The sequence below is a fragment of the Nothoprocta perdicaria genome, unplaced genomic scaffold (genome assembly GCF_003342845.1).
Source record: "Nothoprocta perdicaria isolate Ctin4 unplaced genomic scaffold, notPer1 scaffold_6, whole genome shotgun sequence".
NCBI classification, from domain to species: Eukaryota; Metazoa; Chordata; class Aves; order Tinamiformes; family Tinamidae; genus Nothoprocta; species Nothoprocta perdicaria.
In genome coordinates, this window is record NW_020455865.1 from 8,567,701 (window position 1) to 8,591,906 (window position 24,206).

General features: G+C 47.4%; 2 protein-coding genes across 2 annotated transcripts in view; one reads left to right on the plus strand and one right to left on the minus strand.

Annotated features, from left to right (window-relative positions):
• Window positions 1-515: 515 nt before the first annotated feature.
• The window catches only part of DPP7 (dipeptidyl peptidase 7), a 36,451-nt gene continuing 12,760 nt past the window's right edge, over window positions 516-24,206 (minus strand). Inside the window, exons 2-13 of the mRNA XM_026049625.1 lie at window positions 21,884-21,997; window positions 19,595-19,734; window positions 18,744-18,907; window positions 15,855-15,990; window positions 13,747-13,828; window positions 11,754-11,920; window positions 10,981-11,041; window positions 3,281-3,399; window positions 3,046-3,202; window positions 2,146-2,210; window positions 1,779-1,849; window positions 516-1,162 (exon numbers count right to left, since the gene is read on the minus strand). Of these exons, the coding sequence (XP_025905410.1) occupies window positions 1,021-1,162; window positions 1,779-1,849; window positions 2,146-2,210; window positions 3,046-3,202; window positions 3,281-3,399; window positions 10,981-11,041; window positions 11,754-11,920; window positions 13,747-13,828; window positions 15,855-15,990; window positions 18,744-18,907; window positions 19,595-19,734; window positions 21,884-21,997 (1,418 nt within the window). The 3' untranslated portion in view covers window positions 516-1,020. The remainder of the gene's footprint in view (window positions 1,163-1,778; window positions 1,850-2,145; window positions 2,211-3,045; window positions 3,203-3,280; window positions 3,400-10,980; window positions 11,042-11,753; window positions 11,921-13,746; window positions 13,829-15,854; window positions 15,991-18,743; window positions 18,908-19,594; window positions 19,735-21,883; window positions 21,998-24,206) is intronic.
• LOC112955863 (kelch-like protein 9) lies at window positions 4,234-10,115 on the plus strand. The gene is made up of 4 exons (XM_026049315.1): window positions 4,234-5,376; window positions 6,324-6,576; window positions 8,394-8,554; window positions 9,720-10,115. The coding sequence occupies exons 1-4, from the start codon at window positions 4,342-4,344 to the stop codon at window positions 10,113-10,115; spliced, it is 1,845 nt and encodes a 614-aa protein (XP_025905100.1). The 5' UTR covers window positions 4,234-4,341.

Here is a 24,206-nt window from a genome sequence, read left to right on the forward strand (position 1 = left end):
AGAGGTTTGTTCTTCCGTGTTTAAAACCAGGAGGGAGGTAAGTGGGTTTTATGCAGAAAGCTTTTGTCAGCACCTGACTACCATGAAATAATATCAGCAACTGATGGAGTAACTCTGGGAACCAATTGTGCTGTGGTAGCAGGAAGGAGAGTGCAAATGCTTAATGCAAAGCCCWGTTTTGAGCAACATAACAGAAAGCGAAGCAGAGCTGTGACGTGGCCTGTGGAAGTAACGTTGGCCTTTGATGACCTGTGAGGCTTCCTCCTACCCCACATAAATGACTGTAAATTGACCAAGACATTCAGTTGATTACTGTGTTGTAGTATCTTTGCAGTTACGTTAATATTTATTGGTACACAGTAATTCCAGTAGGTAAGGATCCACCTGTAAATGTGCAAAGATGAATTTATTACACCTTGAAAAGTGAGAACTATCTTTTTGTATCTTCTTTGATTATACTACCAAGCCATGAAATTATATCACACACTTTAATAAACTTGTAATTTATTTTAAAAAGATTTGAAGATGTTTTCACTGGAAGTGCACCTTACTGATACCAGTCTGATTGTGTGATTTGTATGACTGTCTAAAACCAGTTTGACTTCAACCCACAAAGACAGTGTTAAGGACAATGCTGATACTGTGCTCAAAGGGACAATACCTCATGTATTCATGCCAACATTGTATCTGTCCTGTGCCATGAAGAATAGTTTAAGTGTCACTGTGCCTGAGGCTGTCAAGCAAGCTTTTATTCTTTCCTCCCTTTACAATGACTTCTCATTTTACACACATAAGCATGAAACCCATGTAAAGTAGTCCGGTCTGTTGATTTGCTCATGACATGTGATTAGGGACGGGTTGGACACTTCAGGTAGGTGGCTGCTCGTCATCGTGGCAGAGGAGGTAACGCTTTCTCAGACAGTCAGGCCCAATACAGCTGAATGGGCTGTGGTCTTTCAGCCTTCCATCACAAATTGTGGGGACCGAGCACCTCGTATGGCAGCAGCCACGTGGGTATATTCACAGTGCTCCGCCTGCCAGCGTGCCAGCTAACTTCTCCCATGCTTTCTCCATCCTTGCAGATTTCACCCAGTCGTTAATGATGCTCGCTTCCAGCATGCGTGCCTCGGTGACAGATGGAGGGTCAGCTGGGTTATGTCCTCTAGAGAAAGCAAAACAGACAGGAGCTTCTTAGCATGGAGCCCCAGTACCTTTCATGAGGTCTGAATCTTTGCATTCCGTTTTTCTCCTCTTGCACTACACAAGCCAAGCCAGAAAACCAGAGAAAGGAAGGRCCTGTTTAATCTTCTGTTTTGGACTTCCAAATGAAGTCCTGGGAAAACAAGTTGCAACGTGATACCTAACAGGAGAGGAGAGGCAAACAAGGTGCTAGGGAGAGTACTCTGTGTCAGTAGCTGCTGCCCTCTCTCTTCGGAGCCTGACGGCTGACAGTTCTTGCGAGCAAAGAGGCTGGACTGCTCTATGTGATCATGCTCAATCCAGTACGAACAGTCACAAACAAATGCACAAGGACAACAGGTTAGAGGAGGAGCTTTTTGTCTAACTCTGGCTTCCATGCGATCCATACAAGCCCTGTATTAGGGAAGAMGATTCCTCTTCAACAGTCACGCCCTAACAGTCTGGTATTTAGTTTTGTTTAAATAAACTCCTGCTTATTTGGGCTGTTGCCAGCTGAAGATAGAGCATCCAGCACAAGAGGAAATTTATATCCAAAGAATAGTTCAGTACCTTGAAGCTGTCAGTTACTGTGTACTTACCGGAGATCGAGGTGATGAGCACCTCCCTCAATGGTTATTGCAATTAGTGAAGGACTTAGACTGCTCTTTATCTGGAAAGAGAAGAGACTGTGACAAACTGCAAACAATTTACCAGGCAAAACTGAATACCTGCTCTGAAAATGGGAAGACCAGTGGGGCAGAACTGAGGAAAAGCAAGGGAAAATAGCCTTGGTCTGGTCAATACTGTGTGTGGCTACAGTCATAAGTGGTCAGTCTCAAAAAAACAAAGCCTTTCATTGTGCAAGAAGTCCAGTCATCTTGCCCCAGTACAGGCAGTCTGCACTAACTGCTGTATCACCCGGAGGACTACGGCTCGTGCTGGGTGTCTGGGAGCGCACGTACTTACCCCACCACCAGCCCACGGGTCCAGGTCTCCATTTGAAAAAATGATGTTGCTTGCACTTTTCAGATCTGGAATGCAGAGACGACATCTGAGAGGCCTCTTTCCTGCCTGCTGCCCCAAACTTGCTTAGCTGCTACGACAAACCCAGACRGCAGCAAGAAAGATAGGAGAATAAATTTTTGGCAGGTTATGCATTTCCCATGTCATGATAAAGGACAGACAGAAATGCCTGTGTGCCTGAAGCCAGCCTCTGTTACCTGGTTCCAGCTGCCCCTGCTTCTCTAGCTGGGAGGAGCAACACAAATTTGTGACTCCTGTGCTGGTGTTGTTTTTWTTTTATTTTATTTTATTTTTTTTGGTTTTGTTTGTTTTCAAAAATAAATGAGCCTCAGCAACTTGCTGCATGATGGGAGTGTTAGAGGCTGCTTGCYGTGACTGTAGAGGAAGGCATAGGAGGAGCCTAAAAGAAGAAGGAGATGGGAGAAACCTAAAGCATTTCAGCACTAGAGGAAGGCAGAAGGTGGCAGAATTCAGGGAGAAGACTGGAGAAGGGAGCTGTACTGGGGAACGGGGAAGGACTTGAACCAAACCGGCTTGTTTGGCTCAAGTTGTTCTGCATAGGGGCTGCGGGCTGCCTGAGACYTTCTGCCTGTATTTGGTAGTGAGCTCCCCTTCCTCCCAAAGCACCTCAGGCCCGAGGAAGCACGGGGAGAACGCACAGAGGAGAACCATCGAATAGCTGAGGTAGGAAAGGAAATCATCCGGTTCAATCTCCTCTGCTCAGGCAGGGTCACCTACAGCAGGTTGCCCAAGACCCTCCAAGGTTGCAGACACCCATCTCCCTGGGCAACCTCCTCCAGCGCTCGGTCACCTGCCAAGGGGCCTGCAGCGAACGGAACTCACCTCCTCCCCAGAAGTTTGTCCGCAGCCAGCGCGCCCGCGGACTCACACTCCATTTGCTCTGGCAGTACTTCTCTCTCATGGCCTCCGTGAAGGGCATCTCAGGGAACATATCAGTCACGTTGTTGCTGTTGAAGGTTAAGTTGATCTCGGTGCACACCTGYAAGGTCCAAGAACAGTCAAGGTGGGTGTGATAACGAAGCAGCTGGTAGAGGCCTTGTCGCTCTGAACGCCCTACCTGGTAGTCCCACGCCTCGGCGTCCGCGCCGGTGCCGCAGCCCGTTGGGTCGGCGCAGGGCTGGTACAGCTGGTAGATGTCGTAACACGGCGCCGTGCCGGACGAGTTGTAGAACACTCCTGTCGGGCGGAAACACAGCACAAACCCAGCCTGTCGCTGCGCTGCTGCCACAAAACCCAGCCTGGCCTCAGGGCAATCATGACCGAGACCAACGGGAAGAAGGAACACCATCAGCCTCAAGGGCTGGGATAGAGCTAGAAAGATCTACACCATTTTTTAGGTTATGATCATAATGCTAGGCTGTAGGTGTTAGTGCTGCAAAGTTTTCAGACGGTCTCCGTGCTGTTTGTTTTAATACCCTTTTAGAGTCTCCTTGGTGACAGAGAGGCTCCCAGGGGCGCTCTGCTCTCTGCTCACTCAAAAAAAAGGAGCATCTCTAGCCCTCGGGAGAGCTCCCGTCCCCAGCTCAATCACACGTTCAGGCACAKGCTCGACAGAAGAAACGAGCCACCAGCAAGGGTGTCTTGAATTCTTCAGAACAAACAGGCTTCTCCTATCCCCCGCCGCACCCGCTGGCCAAAAGCCACTGGTGTTTGAATGCATCAAATTAAGCACAAAAGGCTGCCCGTCACAGAGAGAATTCTGTTTGCCTGGTGCTGGGAGAGGGAACGCGGCGTGTGCAGGCTTGCCCGGAGGACGGAGCACCCGACCCGCGCAGTTGCGCAGGGGGCTGCCGGCTCCCGCCGGTGCCACAGCCCGCGGCTCGACGCACAAACCGTGCAAGGACCAGCACCGACGGAGCCGCTCTCAACCCGCTCGCTCCGCTCCTTCGGAAGCGCCACAGACAGTCCCAGCAGGGAGAGGGGCCGCTGCAGCTCCTGAACGTCTGACAGGTCTGCGTGAGCTGGCAGAGCAGCTTCCCCTCTCCCTTCAAGCACAAAACCACAGCTCCTACTGCAGAAGATTGCTCAAGAGATGGTCTGACGGCCTACGAGGCCTGCGGAGAGCCCTGGGGCTGCTCTCGGGGTTTCGGAGGGACGTTGCTTGGCTCGCAGGGCAGCATGGAGAGCCTGGCGTCCGACACGTATCTGGTTAAACTCCTGGAAGGGATCGGCAGCCTTCGCTCTCAGAGCGCGCTGTGCGACGTAACGCTGGAGGCAGAAGGGGTTTGCTTCCCAGCACACAAGGTCATACTAGCATCGGCCAGCAATTACTGCAAAATCCTGTTTGTTGGAAACTTGGCAAGCGCTGGAAGCCCCGACGGTAACGTCCACCTGAAAGCAGTCAGTGCTGCAGGGCTGAGGAACGTTCTCAGCTTCATTTATTCCAACAAACTAGAGCTCTCGCTACAGAATATCGAAGAGACCTTCAAAGCAGCAGAGACCCTGTTYGTTCGGGAAGTGATCAAGCTGTGCTTTCAATTTCTGGAGGGTTGCTTGAATTGCGAGAACTGCATGGACGTCCTCAACATTGCTAAGCGACTCGGGCCAGAAGAGCTGAGACAGAGAGCCATGCGCTATATAGGGCAGCATTACCAACAGGTCCTGTCTGATCCTCAGTGCTTGAAAGAGCTGGACCAAGAGACCCTCTGTGAAGTCCTGGGCAGGACGGACACGGCGGGCTGCAGCGAGCTGGAGCTGTTCAGCGCTGCCGTGAGCTGGCTGCAGCAGGACCGCACGCGGCTGACGGCTGCGCCTGAAATTCTAAGGCACATCCGATTCCCTCTCATTCCTTTGCGGGATCTGCAGAAATACATCYGGGACCTGCCTCTCCTGAGGAGGGATTCAAGCTGCCGCAGGTACCTTCAGGCGGCTCTGAACTACCACTCGCAGCCGTACGCGCAGCCCGTCCTGCAGAGCCGGCACTCGAGCCCGCGCTGCGGCTCCGCCGCGCTGCTCGTCGCCGGCGGCAGGACAGCCGACAACCGCGTGTGCAGAGACATGTGGGCGGCGGATGAGGGCTGCAGCTCCTGGCGCAAGGTTGGGGACCTCTGCGCGCCCCTGTACAACCACTGCGTGGCCGTCATCAACAACTTCTTCTTTGTTATTGGGGGCCAGCATCAGTTTGATCCCACRGGAAAGCAACCGTCAAATGAGGTAAGACACGAGAAACCTTCAGCTGGAAGAATATCCAGTGCAGGGAGAAAGAGAAATGACCTGTAAGTTCCCAGCTCCAACTGGGACTTGCAAGTGCTTCTGGAAGAAGCAAACTTCCCATTTAAGGAACTCATTTTTAAACACTGCAAGTCGGAAATTTCTCCCCACTAGCAGGGAGGGCTGGAGAAAGACTACTAGGAATGTGCAAGGGGGCCATCACTGGCTGGAAAAGGCAATGGGATGAAAAGTCATATTAGGGATGACACAGAGTTGTTTCGCTCGATCACCCTTCATTTCTTAACTTTGCATATTTCTAATAGCTCTGYTCAGCATCTCCATGGTCTCATCCTGCCCCACTGGCAGTGTCATGCATATCTCTAACCTGTGCAAACCCTAGGCCRTGCAGGTTCAGTCGTATTCCACAACCCTCACTCGAGCCACTCCACGAACCTCAGACGGGGAACCGTCCTGCCCTCCCTCACAGAAGAGCAGGGAGCACCAATCCTGTTTCGTAAGAGCACACTGCCCTCCTTAGTACGTACTCAAACACGAGCGGAGACAACAGCATAGACCTCACTGGAACAGCTTTCATGCTAATTCACGTTTGAAATTCAAAGGTATTTCATTAAACAAACGTGATTTGCTTCCTGCTTGCTGCAAGCTGAGCGCACAGCGTGTGACCAGACACAGCAAACCTGCAGGACCAGGACCACAATACCTGAGCTAAGTGAGGACATGTGCAGTGCTTGCAGGGTGCCCACTGGTCAGGGAGATACTGAAAGGACTCCTGCTATACGGCTGGCATTGCATGTTGAACCCGCACATCCACAGGCCAGCAACATCTGCTTCAGGTCAGAGAAAACATTTAAACAGCTCTTGACTCCAGACATGAGCTGCAAAGCTGCTCATGCCTTCTGCTAACCACCACCCTCCTGTTGTGATTGTAGGTTTTCCGATTTGATCCCCGCCACGCGTCCTGGCTGCAGGTCGCCAGCATGCGGCAGAGGCGGACGCGCTTCCAGGCAGCCGTCCTGGGCGAGCGCATCCTTGCCGTGGGGGGCGGCACGCGCCTGGGCAGCCTCACGTGCACCACGGAGCTCTACCAGCCAGCCGAGAACACGTGGGAGCCGGCRGCTCCCTTCCCCGTACCCATTGCTGATCACGCGGGCGCAGTCCACAAGGGAATCCTCTATGTTTCAGGTGATACAGCTAGCAGGGAAGMAACATACTGCCTTCAATGGGGGTTTTTGCATCTTAACATCACAGGCGAAGCCTGAAACTCATCCCACCTCACAGATCTGGTGTCCTGGTCCTGCTGGGTGAGCACGGCCTCACTGCAATCCTGAATGCAGGAGCTCTTTTCTCCTCACGATGCAAGAAGTATCRTCACCTGCTTTCACTCCACACTCCTGCTGCATTCTCAATAGCGGCTTTGCTCTTGCAGTCCCGGCTAAAATCCCAAATCTTTACTAGCTCAAAAGAGAGACTGYTATAGTGTTGAGGCTGGGCTTAAACTCCAGTATCTCTGTGTGAAATTCTGTCTGAATGGAAGGTGTGGGACTAACTCCACTGTACTGCTGCATTAGTACAAAACAAGTGCAATGCAGTCMCTCGGGTGCTGGGCTCCTACAGCTCTCAGCCTATAAGGCACCCTCAGTCTTTACAGGAATCTTTAGTAGATGGTACATTATGCTTAACAATAAAACATGAATACAGTGGTTTATACACTTGCTGTAGGATCTTTAGCTTTTTAAGTACTAATTTGGACTGGAAGCATATTTTTTTAGTTTGCCCTAAGAAAAGCACCGTAGTATTGGAGAACACTGGTTGTGTTACTGCTCCTGCACTTGAAAGAGCTGGGCCATTGCTGTAGGGCCCTCGCTTCTTAAACACATYGAGACCATCTGGGAGCACCCTACTGATCCAGTCTAGGTTCCTCATTTTAATTTAACTGTACAATTGCAATGAAGAGCACTTCTCTAAACTGGACCAAGGTGTCTCCTTCTCTGGAGATACTCATAACGCATCTGGACGCAGTCCTGTGCAATGTGCTCTAGTGCCTAACCCTGCTGTGCAGGCGAGTTGGACTAGATGATCTGCAAAGGCTCCCTGCTTTGACAAAGGCCATAGTACCACAGGCAACTCCTTTAACCTCAGCACACTTCAAATAGTATCAGGGAACATGGACAGAACTGCTGCCAYGCCACATCCCTTCAAGCACACCGTAAATGAGCTTGACTGAATAACACTGTCCCAGAGATATCCTTTCATAGAGGACTTGTACTGAATTTATTCATTTCCCCCTAAACCAGTGTGTTTACTCTGAATGGGATTTGGCCAGCCATGAAAGTCCCAGTGAGCTGTGGCATACGTCCAAACCTCAACTATCACCTTCCTTGTTTGCAAAGAAAAGCTTTTTGTGTTTTGGAATTCAGCAGGCAGGCAACCAAAGGGGCCCTTCTTTCAAACCACAGCGCCTTCCTCCCGCAAAGTTTGCTTTGTTTGTTTTAACGCAACAATGAAATGCTCAGTGATGAACGTCTAACAGGTATGAAGAGCTGCCAATAGCAATGGCAGACTGGCTCCGACTTTCCGAAAAGGCAGATAACTTAACCAAAGTTCTTACTGCTTCCTGGTCACTTCTGAAACACCCAAAGGGCTGGTATAAAAATCTCCTGTAGAAAATTATCTGTGAATGAATTGGGACTGTTTTTTTGTTTTTAATATCCAAGAAGCTCAGGTTTTAAAGCCACCAAACTTCATCAACATCCACCAAAACCTGTTGGCCACTGTCCATTTGTATCAAGAAAGCCATATCAATTCCAAATCTGAACATGTCAAGGCAAAAGAGAATCTAGGTCTTTGGTGTGGCATCTTTTCAAAGCTCCTGAAGGAACAAACCTTCCTCTGCTTCACAGCAATATGTTGTCAGAAACAGTTCCTGAAATCTCTGCTTCTGTTTGCAGAGGGATTGCCGGATGTCTGATGGATTTTCAACACTTGTTATTTTCTTTTAGGGGGCTTCTCTGGAGGTAAAACCTTACGAGAAACTTACAGCTACCTCCATCGCCTCCGACGCTGGGTTGGTAACCGTGCCATGACTTTCGCCCGCTGTGACCATGGGATGGCTGCCGCCGGAGACAGGATCTTCTGCATCGGAGGAAGGACCTTAAATGGAGTAAGGTCATTTGCTCCTGTTCTATCAAAGCTGATCTGGAATGGAATCTCTGCACTGCTAGGTCCTGGCTATCAGGATGATCAATAACTTCATGATTTCTGGTCTCTTAGTGGACAGATGCAGTTCCAAGTCAGGTCATTACACTTAAGAAAACCTCCCTGCCGTTATTGTGTGCAGTAAAAGCTACTCTGTCATCCCACCCTATCTGCTACTCCTATAAAGTCTGTTTAAAGCATCCTCTTTTTAATAAGAAAAACATACAGCCTTCTGCAGCCACAGTCTCCTAATGCATAAAAATTTAAGCGTAAAACTGATCGTGTATGAGCCCAGAACACATTGACTACTTGGTTTTCCCCATGAGAGCTGAGAATGGCCAACTGTCACCAGACAGACAGATGGACAGCCTGCTGTGAGGACACTAGTTTCAACTTTAGCAGGGCCGGGTTCAAGTCCTGTGATGCGAGCCAAGTCTCCTCAAACCTTAGTTTTCTCTCTGAAACGGAGCGGAAAGCACTGTCCAGCCTTTTGGGAAAAGGGCTTGTAAGGAGATGGCTGGTAGAGCCTGTGGTGCTCAGGTGAGGAGACTCATTCCATGAAGCAGAAGCAACTGAGCTTTGAAAGACCATTTCTCAAAGGCAATTCTCATTTGAAAGTACAAAGAATCTTTGTCATGTTCTAGCATGTCCAGCTGAGCTGATTTCAAAGGCAGGATGATAGTGAGGAAGGTGCAGAACACTGTTTACAAAGAAATTTCACATCAAGCCTAACATCAAATTCCTTCAGATGACTCAAAGTCTCTTGCTGTTCACAGTTCGATGAAATATAACACCCTTCAGATGAGCTCCTGCTGACTGCCTTGCTATGGTGAGCAAGCAGAACTTGAGTTATGCCAAATCTGATCTTTCCCATTTCATCTCTCTTCATGTGCACAAGAAGAAATAAGCTCTTTCAGAGCAGTTCCTCAGAGACATTTCAGTCTCTTCTGAGGCTTTGATTGCCAAATCTGGATCACAAACGATGCCCCTTGAGGTCTGCAGTACTCACACTGATTTTGAGGCAGTGGCTGCCTTGGTCATGAAACAAATGAGCTCAACAACAATAATAATAATAATAATAGTCACCTGTGGCATGACATGATGGTTGGTGTCGATCTGATTATTTGCAGGTGGAGGAATGGATTCACGTCAATGAGACGGAATATTATTGTCCAGTAAGCGACCAGTGGACAACACTACTGATGTCCCCATTCAACTGCTGCCAGTTCAGCATCACAGCCCACGAGTCTACACTCTACCTTGTTGGGGGTGGCTCACTGCAGCGCATGCAGAAGGAAGACAGTGTTTTCTTGTATAACACTGTCGGGCAGGTATGGAAGAAAGCCAGCTCCCTGCCTAAAGCTCTGGTTGACCATGCCTCTTGCATGATTAAACTGCCCCGAGGGAACGAAGCCGACAAGGACAGCAGAAGCACAAAGAGCTCGCCCACTGGCAGGAGGAGGAAGGCTACTCTCAGCTTGTTCCTCGCAGACAAACAGGAGGCCCACTCCGCTTCCAAGAAGTAGGATACGAATATGCGAAGTGGCCCTGACAGTGTTTGCCAAGCTCTCTTAAGTATTTTAAGAGCTCTTAAGTATATTAACAACTCTACCAGTTTATAGTCTAAACCTTAATCTGCAATTTGGAACTGGTACATTCCTTAGTGTTATCCTTGAGATAAGTGCAGTTTGTAAGAAAGAAAGTGAGTTCCCAGATTTATTAAGTTGGGCCAAAACCCTTATTATTTTAGTAATAATAATAATAGCCTTAAAATTTAACTTTTGTCATTCATATCTTGTTTTTCCTGAACAAACAATGATGATATGTAGAATTTATTTTTAAGGAGCAACATGACAGCTTTTAATCAAGGAAATAATTTTAAATAACTCAAATTCAATCTGGAATATTTTCCTTAAAAACAGTGCTGGCTGATAGTTAAGTATTCACACAGATACACATACAAGGCATTTATAACTGTGTTGCTGCTGGATTGCGATTGCAGGGCACTAGGATGACAATCTTGTCTGCAACATGTGGACCAGAGAACACCATTCAGTGAACCCGTGACTGCCTGAGCTAAAGCATGGGTGAACTTCTAAAAGGAAATGAAGTACCTTAAAGAGTCCGTGTCTTACGGACAGTCAACAGCCTGAGGGGATGCAGGGGTTAAAAAAAATCTCACGAAAATAAGATTGGAGAGGTGAGAGAATAAATTCACTCCTAATGAAATGATGAGCATGCAATAAACCAATGCAAAATATCCTAGTACAAAATGGAACTCTTATCAGCTCCCACGATTTATAACCTGTATGAAAATTGAACTGCTCTACTTAGAGATGCTCTGGGAAATAGGGTTTTAAATAAAGGAGCAATGTGGTAGGATTAACTCACCAACAAGAGCTGCCAGGCCTTGAACTGGGTCTGCGTGGGTGAGGATTTGCTCACAACCAACCTGGATGAAACACACGACAGGTGAGTTGCACACAGGTAATGTAAAAGATGCACAGGCTGCAGTGGGTTAACAGGCCTGGTTAACTGGGGTTCAGGATCTAAGTTGGCATCTTTCAAAAAAAGCTGACTACAAAGAAATTTTTGTAACCCTCCAAGAACCAAGCTGCTTTCCCCCCCTGGGATATCTCCTATTCTCTTGAAAGTACATAGGCTTTTTGTATCAGTCTACATATCAGGAGATGTTTCTCTACATTTTCTTCTGGGAATTTTTATTCATCTGCCTGGCCAATGAACAAAAAGAAGTCAAATTTTTAAGACTTCCAATCCCAATAGCAAAAATAACCCATGTCTATGAAGGTGTGTAGAGGTGGACTACAACAAAACTGTATTTTGAGAAGCTGCAGAAGCTTCTGCAGAAGCTGCAGGTTTTTAGTTTTTAAAAGCCCAAAACCATCACGCTAGCAGAGGCCTTCATATCCTAAGTAAAAGCAGAGCATGGTAGGAATGGGCTCAGCCAGATCTCCAAAATGAGCTTAATGGCAGTAAATTTTGAACAGAGTAGTTCAAAACAAGTATAGATTTGCTGTCAGAGTGAAAGGGCTGTAACATCCACTGCGTCCTCTTCCAGGCACCATCATCTAATGCATTCAGGTCATGGCAGTGAATGACCATAGCTTCAGAAATTGGGATTCTCACCAGTAGCAAGTACTCACCTTCACTGGATTAGCAGGGAGAGAACCCATGAAGTCGGTTTTGTACGGGTAATCCAACATGGCCATCATGGTGAAGGCATTTCTAGCAAACCCAAAAAGCTGGTAAATATCTTCCTTGCTGGAAATCTTATTGCATGTGGCCATTTTGCTGCTGATTTTATCATAAGCTGCAGAGCAAAGAAAAACAAAACACACAAACTTCAATAGAGTAAAATAATACTAGACTTCAGCATCCAGTTTCACTCAGGAGTAATGAGCTGCTATAAAACCAAGATGAGGTTTCTGAAGGGAAGGATATGTTACCTCTGAATTTACACAAATATGGACATTAAGCTACGCAGGGAGGCTATGCCTGAATAACCCTGCACTGGCCCAGATCCAGCCTTCTGCTTCCTTGCTGAGTCACAGAAACTGCTCTGGAGAGCTCCAGAGGGAAGAAACAGAGTCCAAGACACCGGCAGTCCAGCCTGATGCAGAGGGAAGAACAGCTAAACACAAACGTGTCATCCCTGCTGCCCTCTTGGTCAGTGTTTTCCTTTCTCCTTCAAACACTACCGACTCCCACGAGGGAGCTGCTGTGCTCTGCAGTGCAAGGCTCGGATTCCTTAGCACAGCCAGTGAGACAGTCTCATTAGCTAAGCTGTTAACACAGGCGGACAGGCTACAAGTCACAAAAATCCCAGTGGAATTTACAGCTTAGAAGAACTGTCAAAAAAACAAACACACAAACAAACAAACAAACACACACCTCCTCAGCAGCTATGTACTTATGCAGCAAGTTCTGCAGAATTGCCAAGTTTGGATAATCCTGGCACTCACAAGGTCACTAAGGACTTTCCTGTCACCTTTCCACTTGGAGGTTTGCCTCCAGACTTCAATGTTAAGCAGAAATGTCAGCTGGAGTCTGGAGAAGTAACTTTAAAACGATTCCTTCAAGAGATACTCCACCTATTTCAGTTTTTCTGTTGGAGAATACTGCTCCTGTCTTCTTTCTCCATACTCCCTGGTCATAACTCCTGTCTGTCCCCAACTTTAAAAGGTAGCCCACTAGAACCTAAATATCTTCAATTGGACACCCAAGGCCTGGAATCTGCCTCTGGATATTGATAATAGCTTGAGAGGTTAAACCTTAGATTTACCTTACCATAGCCAACCAGCTACAGAAAGTTGGTCTCACAGAGATTTGGTACCTCGGAAATTTAAAGCTTTGCTTTTGGTTCACAGCAGAAGATGTCTCAGAAAGGCATTCTGGACCCTCTCTGAGCAATTCCTGCACCAGTCATGCAATGAGTCAGGAAAGCAGAGGAGGAACAATCACCACCTCTGATGTGCACTAGCACAAGATCAAGCCGAGGCTTGAAGCTGCTCTCCAAAAAAAAACCACTAACCCATCACAGCTGCTCCAAGACCTTAAGACCTTGCAGGACTGCCAGGAAGAACTACATCAGGTCCTAATGTCAGGCCTGACCTGAGACACACTGCAGAGATATTCATCAGTCTCTGGGCTTGGCATAGCCTAGCCTTGACTTAACCTAACTGTCCAAGGCTGGGATGAAGGAGACTGTGATGGTTGCTACAAGGCCCAGATTGCCTGGCAGATACTTGTCAGATATGAGCAGTAAGCGGGGCCACACTGTTGCCATTCCCATCTCAACTGTTTTGAGCATTGTGGGTGCAGAGGACGCGTATTTGGTAAAATACTAGGTTCTATCAGCATCAAAATGCAGGTGTGATTAAACTTTAAGCTGGTTACACAGTCTAAGTCCACACAGAGGCTTTCACTTTGATGTCCGCCACTAATTTTAATGCTACTGAAACCATTCCTTAACTCAAAAATAAGTCATGTGAGCAGAAATATGAGGTCAAGTAAGCATTTGCATTGATTAGCTGAACCAATTTAAGATGTAACTGAAGTAAAACTGACTCAACGCTTTTTCCACATCCCCAGTAACACCTCCTGCCCAGCTGCACTTGTGAAGGTGTCCGTCCTTACCTCCACTCAGCGACAGATCCTTGATTTGCTGGAAGGCTTTACGGACAGCTGTGACACAGTTTGGGTCAGACTTCCGAAAATCCTGAAGGGACAGGAAAAAGGCAGGATGTTACGGCTGCACAGAGAATACCTGTGAGAGCTGCATGACAGTGCAGGTGACACTGGACACTGCAGGGGCTGACTGGCCCTCTGGGACAAGAGTAACACCCATGTCTCCAGGATCAGTGACACCAGCATTTCTGCCTTGTCCTCCAAATGATCAGCATGCCCAAGCACAGGCTGAAAGTTTACTGGGGCTTCCACTGAGATGCAAACCCCTTTCTGGATGGCCTTAAAGACCTTCACCAACTCACGGCTCTAATTTGAGCACAAGGACAAACCAGCCTGGGCGAGAGGAGCAGTTCCTGCCCTGGCTGCAGTGACTGCCCAGCTCCCTGCCTGGCACATGAAGGGACCAGCACTCATTTCAGTTTTTCTCAGCACATCACCATAAACCTGACAGCAGGTTCAGCTGAGCCATTGCAGGAGCAGTGGGAAGCCCTACAGCACGGAAAGCCATCGCTGTTTGGTAACCAGAGCACCTTGGTCTTTGGAATCACATTTAATTCAGGTATCTAAGCTGATCTGAAGCTGATGGCATGGACGGGCCCTGTAGTGGGAAGCGAGCTGAAAGCATCTCTGTGGCTGCGCGTTCACACAAGCGCCCAGCTGCAAGGAAAGCAGTTGGCACATACAGCCTGGTCTTAAGCAAACTGTATGCAAAATTCTTTCTGCCTTTTGCTCACTTCCTCCATAAGCTCTACGTTTAGGAAACGTCCTGGAAATCCTCAGTAAAAGGTCACAGGGAAAGTTGTTTGCAACCACGTGCTCTGCCTGGTGGAAAGAGAGGAAGAGAGAGCTCTTGCAGTGACTCATGAGAGGTTTGTGCCCTGATTAGTACTCAGGCTCTCAGGAGCTTTCTCTCGCCACGAGAAGCAATTGAATTCCTCTCTCCAAATGCACACATTGCTGTTACACACGCACTCGAAGGCGAAAGGAGTAATTTTCAAAACAACACAAAGTGCTTGCTCAGAATCTCAGTGCAGAGATCTGTTTACTATTGTGATGATCAGCGCTTTCTATAGGGAATTTGCTTCATCCATGGAAAAATTCTTACTGCTGGGTCTGCTAGGTAATTAAGTGATTTTACATATTTAACTTAAAAATAAATAATTTTAAGGCGAGTTGTCTTGTATTCTCTTTTATGCGTAAAGTTCTGCCTTACTACTGAGTTTGTCATTTGCACATTATATTTTCTTCCTTTTGTGTTCCAGTGATGCTGTCTCTGATTTAAGTCCCTGCATTCAAATAAGGTTTTCATACACTTAACAAGGGCAAAAAAGACCTCTTTCAAAAATGGGTATTGCATGTAAAGCCATCAATGTCACCCACATCTAGAAACTCGCATTGCGAGACACCTAAAACAGACTTCACAAGTTTCAGGACTACCAGGTAGGCTCTTTCTGGCTTTGTAAACTAAGTGTAATTCAGTTCTCACCAATACCACCTTGTCAAGGGTTCTGATGCTCCCAGAAAGTAAAGGCCACATTTAAATTTGGGTGTTAAGTGATCTCAGGGCATCTCGTGTAACCTCAGTCTGTGAAAGCAGACTGACAAGCTTGTCAGTGAAACACAGGCATTTGGGGACTAAGGAGCTGCTGTGAAATATTGTTAGCAATGTGAAACACAGCATTTTTGGTGAGGATTTGAAGAGTAACTTGCTCAAAAGAGGTCAACCAAATATGATAGAAGACTCAGGTTTGAATTTGGCCAAGTCACTAGTAATGGGAAAGCAAATCTTTAATTGTTCTAAAGATGCTGAAATTCAGTTCTGATATTCATAGACCCTGTGCTGCCTACAGGCAAGGTAGTGCTTAATCATCCCATCTGCAGCCGCTTCTTTTCCTTGCAGGTCCTCGTTTAACTGCATCCCCCACTCAGCATTGATGCTGCCAAAATTGCTGTCTGCTTAAAGATGAGGAAAAGGAGAAAACCAAAGCGTTGCCTTCATCAAGAAAGAAAAGTACTGTACCTCAAAAGTACTGCACCTCAAAAGAACAGTTACTTACTGCAGTTACATCTCTAAAGAACTGAGCAGGGTCTCCAAGCCCAGCCACGGACAACACAGGAGCACTGGCAGCTAATGCTCCAGCCACGATGTTTGGATATTTCATCCTCATGTAAGCACTCAACATTCCTCCATAGCTGCACCAGGAGAGAGAAGACAGAGTTACTTCCTTCAACAGACAGTTTACACCATATTAATTCAGACTAGCATTCACAGGATCACTTAACCATGGCAAAAAAAAAGAGTTTATGGAAGTTTATATACTCCATGAAGATACTCAAATGTGTAGTGCACACTATTTGCTAACTGACCATTTTCCCAAACACTCAAGCCAGTTTTGGTGAAAACATAGCACACTGATTTGCTTCTGCAGCCATATGAAAATCTTGCCTCAATATTTTAACACTGCATTATCCTGACAATTTCCTGATAGCTTCAGTGCAGAACTCAATTTGAGGTCTAAGTAAAGCTGCTCCTGTTTAGAGGAGGAAGGAAGCACCTTTTGCTTTTAAAATGTTTTAAAATGGATTAAAAAACTTTTTAACTTCTCAGCAGAGGATGTCCCTGAATACTACAGAATGTGTCCTAGGGTTGCACACTGGGAGGTATTCCCCCTTGGCTGTATAGAAGATTAGCTTTGACATAAGGAAGACATCATCAAATATTGCAACAACTCTCAAAGCCATCTTGATAGCTTGAGCGTCAGGGTCGCAGCTGTGCACGCAGAGCAAACATTGCTAGATAAACTCAAGGTCTCAGAAGCGACCCAGACGCAAGGTTTCGAGGAGTTATTCTAAGGCCACTCCAGGGGATGGCAAATTGACTCCAACATATGGGTAACATCCTCATGACCGACTCCAAAGTCCTCAGGCACAGTTTAGAGGTATTCAAGTTTCCCTCCTTACCACACTAAATGGGTCGGAAAAACTACCACAATTTCCCACATTACCCACAAGTAAAACAATATGCTTCCCTAACCCTGCTTTTGGAAACCCTTTAGCTGAAACCAGCTGAAATTTGAGTTCAAATGATTCACTTGGCAAAGTAATAAGCAACTGAAGAGATTTTTCCCTGGAGAAAAAATGTGCATTTCCTACTCTGCCGTATTTCAGTATTCTTCGCTTCAGTATTCAGTGCTCTTCAGACCTGCTACAGATTAAAAGTCTGCTCCAGCACAAAGAGCTGCAGCAGCCTCCAGCACGCAGCCCAGGTGAGATCCAGATCTCACAGAATCGTCTCCCATTTCCCTGCCTCTGGACACACTCAACTCCCAGCCTCTTTCGCACTGGTTCCTGCCATAATATTCACAATGCGAAGACATTGAGAGCAACCACCGCTCCGCAGCGAGGGACAGACAGTGCTAGGTCACGTTCAGTCACCATGACAGCAAACTGGATGCGTGCTGGTAAGTTACTGGTCAAATGCTTCATAGCTCACTGCAGCCCAGTTAGAAGCCCTGCACTTGGTGGTAACGTCCTAAGGGGATGAGCTTCTTCTAGACGTCTTGAAGAGCCATTCAAGAGACGGGGATATCTGATCAACAAGACTCTGAATGCAGCTCCTGTGGGAAAGGACTTCTGCTAGGAAGCCAGGAGCAAGTAGGCAGCAGAATTATGTAGAAACCTACAATGAAAATATTTCAAGATTGTGCTTAATATAAAGCTGATGCCCCTAAGGAGAACACTTTTACCAGTATTAGTTAGTTTTCTGCATATTCAGTGTAAAATATCGTAATCCTGCAGGAGTCATTTCCAATCTTTTGCAGCTCTGGCTGACTCATACACATAAGATGTCTAGAAATATCCAGTCGCAGAACCACAGAACGGTTGAGGTTGGAAGAGACCTCTAGAGATCATCTAGTCCACCCCTCTGCTCAAACAGAGGCACCTAGATCATGTTGTACAGGGTCGCATCCAGGCAAATTTTGAAGATCTCCAAACGTAAAGAGGATGGGGTCAAAATTTTCTTGGTGGTGGCCAGTGACATGGCAAGGGGTAAATTGAAATACAGGCAGTTCCATCTCCACATGAGGAAGAACTTCTTTCCTGTGAGGGTGACAGAGCCCTGGAACAGGCTGCCCAGGGAGGTTGTGGGGTCACTGATGCTTCTCCAACTTGAGCATGAGCTGATAGGACATGTAGACCCAGTGAGTTGAGACATATTCCTTTTAATTGTCCTCTTCAGCAGCTGTCTTAGCAAACAAGAAAGACTCTGAAAAACTTCAGTAAGACAACTTTGCAAGGGAAGAGCCCTGCAGCAGATTGCTCAGCATAGGTGTGTTTTCCTAAATCACCCTGTTTATGTCAGAGGCTACCTGGTTAAGCCTTTGTAGAGCTTGGGCAAACAAGCTGATTTAAAAAGAGCAAGTCTCAGGATCTGCTGACAGAATAAGGAATGCTAGAGATCAGTAAGGCAGAAGTCCAGTTGGTTTTTTTCAGTAAAAAGGAAGAAGAGTGAAGAAGGGAAAAACCCTAGTACTGATGGATACCATGGGTTTGGCCCATCTGGCTCTCTCCAAAACTATAAAATTTATCACCCTAGCCTGGCTTCTCTCCCATGCCTGCTGCATACAACCAGCTGACAGTGACATAGCTAAGTTCAGATGACACAGTCTGTTCTGATGCAAGGCAATGGGACTGCATGTCCTGCATCCACTTTGCCATGTATTTGGTTGGAAAAAGCAGTGAGCAAGATTCGGGAGGGCAAGATTTGGGAGGGCTGACTAGACCTTGGGATAAGATCTTATGAGCTCAGGCATTAGCAAATCTGCTGGCTTTAGAATAGCCTAGAGCTACTGAGCGCTTTACAGCTTACTTCAGGGCCAAAAGGACTGATGAGATTTTGGCTGGGAAAGGCTATAGATAAGGGAAGGAGCACACAAAACCCTTACCTGCCTCCAAAGGCAATAACAGGGCAGTCAGTGGCACCGTACTGCTCTTTGAGCTCCGTAATTAGCACTGCATAGTCAGCCAGGGCTTGTTCCACCGTGAGCAGACCAGTCCTCTGCGGCTGGGTTGACTCGAGGCCAAATGGAAGAGACTTCCCATAGTACCTCTGAAAGGAAAGAGGAAGGTGCAGAAATACTGGTGTTGGGCGTGGGTCTTTCCTCACCTCACTCGCTGCAGTCAAGCCTGCCCACGATAGTCAAAGCTGGCCCCTCTGAGAAGCAAGTGACTGTGAATAACATCACCTGCACCATGCGATGTGATCACTGGTGCACAAATGGGTAATGACAATAGAGTACTTAGCAAGCTCTAAATTGTTCTTAATTAAGGAAGTGCCTTTTTTCCTGCCTATGATAAAACACAGATCTTCATTCTTCCTGTAGAGGATGTACAACCTGTGAGGAGTGCTGCTGGGTGCATGCATCTGTTACCTGAAATCTCAACTAGAAAGAGGGAGGGAACAGCATAGTGTCTTTATCCACAGGTTGGGGGATAACAGACTTGCTAGGGAGGTACGCTTAGCCAAAGGTTGGTTTGAGGCTTTGCAGGGCAGAGACAATAAATGTTATCCAAAAAAAATAACTGCAGTCCAGTGTGGAGGTCAAGGTGAGCACGAACTACTCACAAAAATACTGCTCCAAAGCAAAAAAACATGGCAAAAGTTTAGTTGAGAAAAACAGTCTGCTTCCTGGATTGCTGGTAGGCATATTAAAAGGAAAAAAAGAATTCAGGTGCCATGGTCGAGCCAGAGGATAGGACAAGAATCTATAGCGTGTAAAACGGCTGAAATACTCACATGCTCAGCAAAAATCACTAGTGCTTGTTGTTCTTCTGCCAATTCAAATATGAAGTCGGAGTTCTGAGCGAAAGTCCAGATGTCACCTTCATTGCCAGTGTAAAAAAAGATGGGTCCAAATCCTTTGTTCCAGAATTTTGCTGCATGAGACAGTTGGCAGAAGCAAGTGAAAGAAATGGTGAATAAAACAAATAAACAAGAAAACTGTTGGAGAATGAAACCACTTTTACTTTTGCTGAGTGGGTAGGAGCTTAATGAGCTTCAACATGATGAACTGGCCGAACGTTTCATTGAGAACAGTAGTGGGGAATACAGAGTGAGAAGGGCAAACTAAAGCACATCACTGATTTAAGGAGGAGTAAATAAGAGCTTTACTCAGGTCAGTATACAGTCTAGAACTACTGCTTCTGTCTGAAAATCCTTAAGATCTCAATTCTGCAAGGCATTTGGAAGAGCTGCCTTTTATATAAAAGAATTTTTCCGTTTATATAGATCGTTTCAGTCCAAATCACTCCTACTTTCACATTTTTGTTTTCCTCCCCACAAAACGAACATTAGGGAATTGCCTGCCCCTTTCTGCTCTTATTCTGCTGAATTCTGCTGTATCCTGCTCTTATTGTGCTGAATAATATACAACCAAGCCACAAGTCAGATACGTTTAAACCACTCCCTCTGTCTGTAACTGAAGATTGAGGCTGGTGGGACAATGTGAAGGCTGACAGCAAAACGTGTTTATGTAACTAACAGTATCTTTAATGCCCGCTTACCTTAACATATCTGATTTTAATATAGTCTTAAAAAGTACAGGTTTAAGGAAAGATAATAAATAGCTTTTTTCAACAATATATCTCAAACTTTGTTGAGCGTTGACTTCAACACGTTGTCCCATCATCACCCATCAGGTAGTAACAGGGCTGTCCTGAAGGATGTCACCACGTTCTCCTACGTGAGGCTCTTAGCTTAACAGAAGTGCCAGACTGTGACTCCTGGCATTCTCCAGGTAGACTTGCCAAATAAGAGCCAGCTTGAAATGCTTTGTTAGTGCAACTACTGATTTGGGGGAGGTTTCTAAACCATGAGGCTGACTCTGGGTTGCATTTGCTTTGGGAATCAGGTATGGAATGGAAATGCTGTCTTTACTCTGGCATTTCTTCCCACGTGCTTCATAGCTCATGGCATAAGCAATCATTCACGTGATCCAAAAACAAAGAAGCTGCTCAAAAATATATCTGTTTTTAGATTGAAATCTTGGAAAACTCCCAGCTATTCTCAAGCTTGTCAGCTGGTTTGTTGTGAAACACCAGTTTCCTTTGAAGTTACTCTGATTACCCGAAACCAGTAAAAAAAAAAGGGGCATTTTGACTAAGGAACTGTTTGTAAACCACCAGAACTTCAGTGTTAAAGCTTGCTTGAAGCATTAATTCACAGATCCAGGCCAGACATGCAAATGTTAACGTTTAAAATAAGTTATCCAATGCTTTAAACCAGGCAATCCCCAAGTTCTGCTCAGAGAGGGCCACTTAATGCGCGAAACGGCAACCTCGGGGGTGCTGTGAGCAGTCACCTCTGTGACAGCATCTTTGTGGTGGGATTAAACCCATTAAACACACCCTTGGGGAGAAAGCAGAGCTCCGTGGCTCGTGGTCTGAGCAAGGGACAGAATAACGGGGTGAGCTGGACGCCAAAGCCCGTTGGAGAAGCAGCAGCCGCATCTGCTTGGGGATGGTGTCCGAGCTCGGCCCCGGCTCCCACACCACAACCCTGGTGCCTGCAGACCTGGGACACGCGGCGTTGGAGAGCGGCTGACACTGCCTGGTGAAACCTCCGCCGTTTTAGACACACGCTGTGCCACGAAGCCTCCTCTCTCGCCGCTGCACGGAAGATAACTCGCTATTCAGCCAGAAACACAGACACGACTGGCCCCCAGCCTGGAAGCTCCCTCAGTACCCTGCACAGTTTACGCTAAATAAAGTTTTTGGGTTGTAAATACTGCAGAACAACCACTCGCCACCACGCTTAGTGCAACATACGGGGCTCTACCTGCCTTTCCTGTTGCACTTGCTGAACTAAGGACCTGAAGAGGAAGAGAGGGGACGGTGAGGTGAAGGCAGAGGTGAAGGACGCGGTGCCTGGACTCCACTAAGCCGGAGCTCATTGAGCACCATGGGGAGAAGCTCTTTTGCACAGCACAATCATTAAAGCTTAAAACAGAGAGCACAGAGGCCGGCCCAGCCAGGGCCGCGGCGGGGCAGGGGCAGCCCGGGGGCGGGACGCAGCCCCGGGACCCACCTGAGACCAGGTACCGCTGCTGGAAGGTCTCGTTGCCGAAGCGCTGGAAGCTGAAGTGGTCCCGCACCTGCGGGAAGAGCCGCTCCTCCAGGCCTGGCCCCGCCGCGCGGGCGGCTGGAGCGCGGCGGCGCCGTCAGAGCGGGGCCCGGCCCGGTCATGGCGGGTGCCCCAGCCGCCCCCTGCCCCCCCCCCGGTCCCGCACCCACCGGGGGCGCCGCGGCCCGGCAGCAGCAGCACGAGCAGCAGCAGGGCCGGCGGCAGGCGCGTTTCCATGGCAACCGGGCAGCGCGTCCCGCGCGGCCGCTCCCGCGTGGGAACACAGCGGCACAGGCATTCACGTGACCCCCCCCTCGGGGATCACGTGACCTTTCCCCCTACGTGAATCTAGCGGGCGCCATTTCTACCGAGGCGCCGCCATGTTGCCTAGCGGGGCATTCCCCAGGTCGCGCGTTCCTCCCGGGCCTGGGCGGGAAGCGAGCGGCCTCCTGGGGCAGGGGGAGCCGGCACCTGGGGCAGGGCCGGAGCCCGGGCATCCACGGGGCTGCGGACAGCGGGGCAGGGCGATGAGCCTGGGTGGCAGTTTATTAGCTCCACAGAGTGGCCTTGGCAGGTATCCCAAAGGTCTGCTGCTCTGGGAAGAAAGAGGAAGGTGGGGAAAAACGGGTGGCAAATCAGCAGGGATAGATGTACACTCGGCAGGGGCTGGGATCTCGCTAGAGCGTGTTACGGTAAACACTGTGCTAATGTTCAGTGACAAAGAAAAGCCTGATCTCAGTGCCAAGGGAAGTGGGAAGGCTACGTGAAAATAGCAATGGGGCATCTACTAGAGTTTGTCAGCCTTACAAAATACCTGTTGTTTAAGACATAAGTTTATGTCTTAGCTAGGGCTTTCCAAAGATGAGGAGCGCTGTTACGGGAAGAAGACCTCAATGACGCAGTTGTCGGTGGGCAGCTGTGGAGCCTTCCTCTCTGCTGTCACCATCAGCAGCCACCTAGTAGAACCAAGGGTGCAAGATCCGTCCGATTCAGGTAGTCACAAGATAAGAAACAAGCCTCAAGTTGGATCTGGCCTCTCCTGGTGAAATGAAATGGGAGCACAAGGTCAGATGCTGAGTGAATAGATGAGGAGAGAGAAAAAGGCTTTGACCAGAGCTCCTCTGAGCCTGAACTCACGCTCAAGTTCCTGCTCTGAGCAGGTACAAAGAGATGCTGGCAATTTATCACCTGAAGCTGAATAAAATTTATCCCTAAAAGACTGAATTGGAAAGTTTTCTTAATGTGTAAGGACTTAGAGTGTTACGTTTTCTTTATAGACTTAATAGAGTGCAAATATACTGAGATTTCTTCTGAGTGATGTTTTGGTTATTGTACTAACTTTCTATATTCTGGGGTTTGTGCTTTCAATAAAATTTTGTTTTAGTTAAGACCTTGATATCTTATATTTCTTTGAGATGCTGGCTTGGTGTCAGCACTCCTGAGCGTGTTGATGTCTGGAAAGGATGGGGTAAAGCGATCTTCTCCCCACCTCCTCAAAGAAGAGAGGGCTGGAATGTGGGACATCCTTCAGATTCATAAGAAACTGGATTTCTATTCAGCTTGTTTAAAATGTGAATTCCTAGATGAAATAATAATAATAATACAAATCAAAAGTTTACGTGTTAGTTAGAAGTTATTTGCTTTCACAGTGGACAGAAAGGGCTGGACTGGGTTTTTGCAGTGCTTTCTGTGTGGCTCAGGGTGAAGACTGTGTTGCACACAGCTGGATTACGACCTTATTTTTAGACTACTGCTTATCTAAATTCTGTTCCAAAGAGATTTGCAGAGTTAAGCTACAAGTAATGCCTGGGGAAGTGTGTAATCCAGGGCTTTAGAGGAAGAAGAAAGGAATCGTATTCTAGGCTAAGCTTTATGAAGAGTTTAGGAAAATCTGTGATGAGAAGCAAAGATGTTAGTCCTGAGGTGATGAAAATGCTTTTTATTTTCACTAAGGCCTTTTACAGAATAATGTGTGTACTCTTAGGGTGTTCAGAAATGAAATACTTGCTTTCCAAAGTGTTTCAAATTCAAGAAAGATAAAGACATCATCCATTTTTGTTCCTCTCCAGTCAATAATACCAAACCTATTCACAGACACCAAGCTGTGTTCGTGCAGGCCCTGCTGCAGTTCCCTCCCATGTGCTCCTCTAACTGCTCGTTGGTGACAGTGCAGAAGAGCATCAGTGCTGACTTCAAGCAGTCTTGCTAAGAAGGACACACGGTGTATTTAGAGACTGCTTCCCCCTGCCCTCCTTTCAGTTCACATCCTGAGGGTGCTATATGGGAT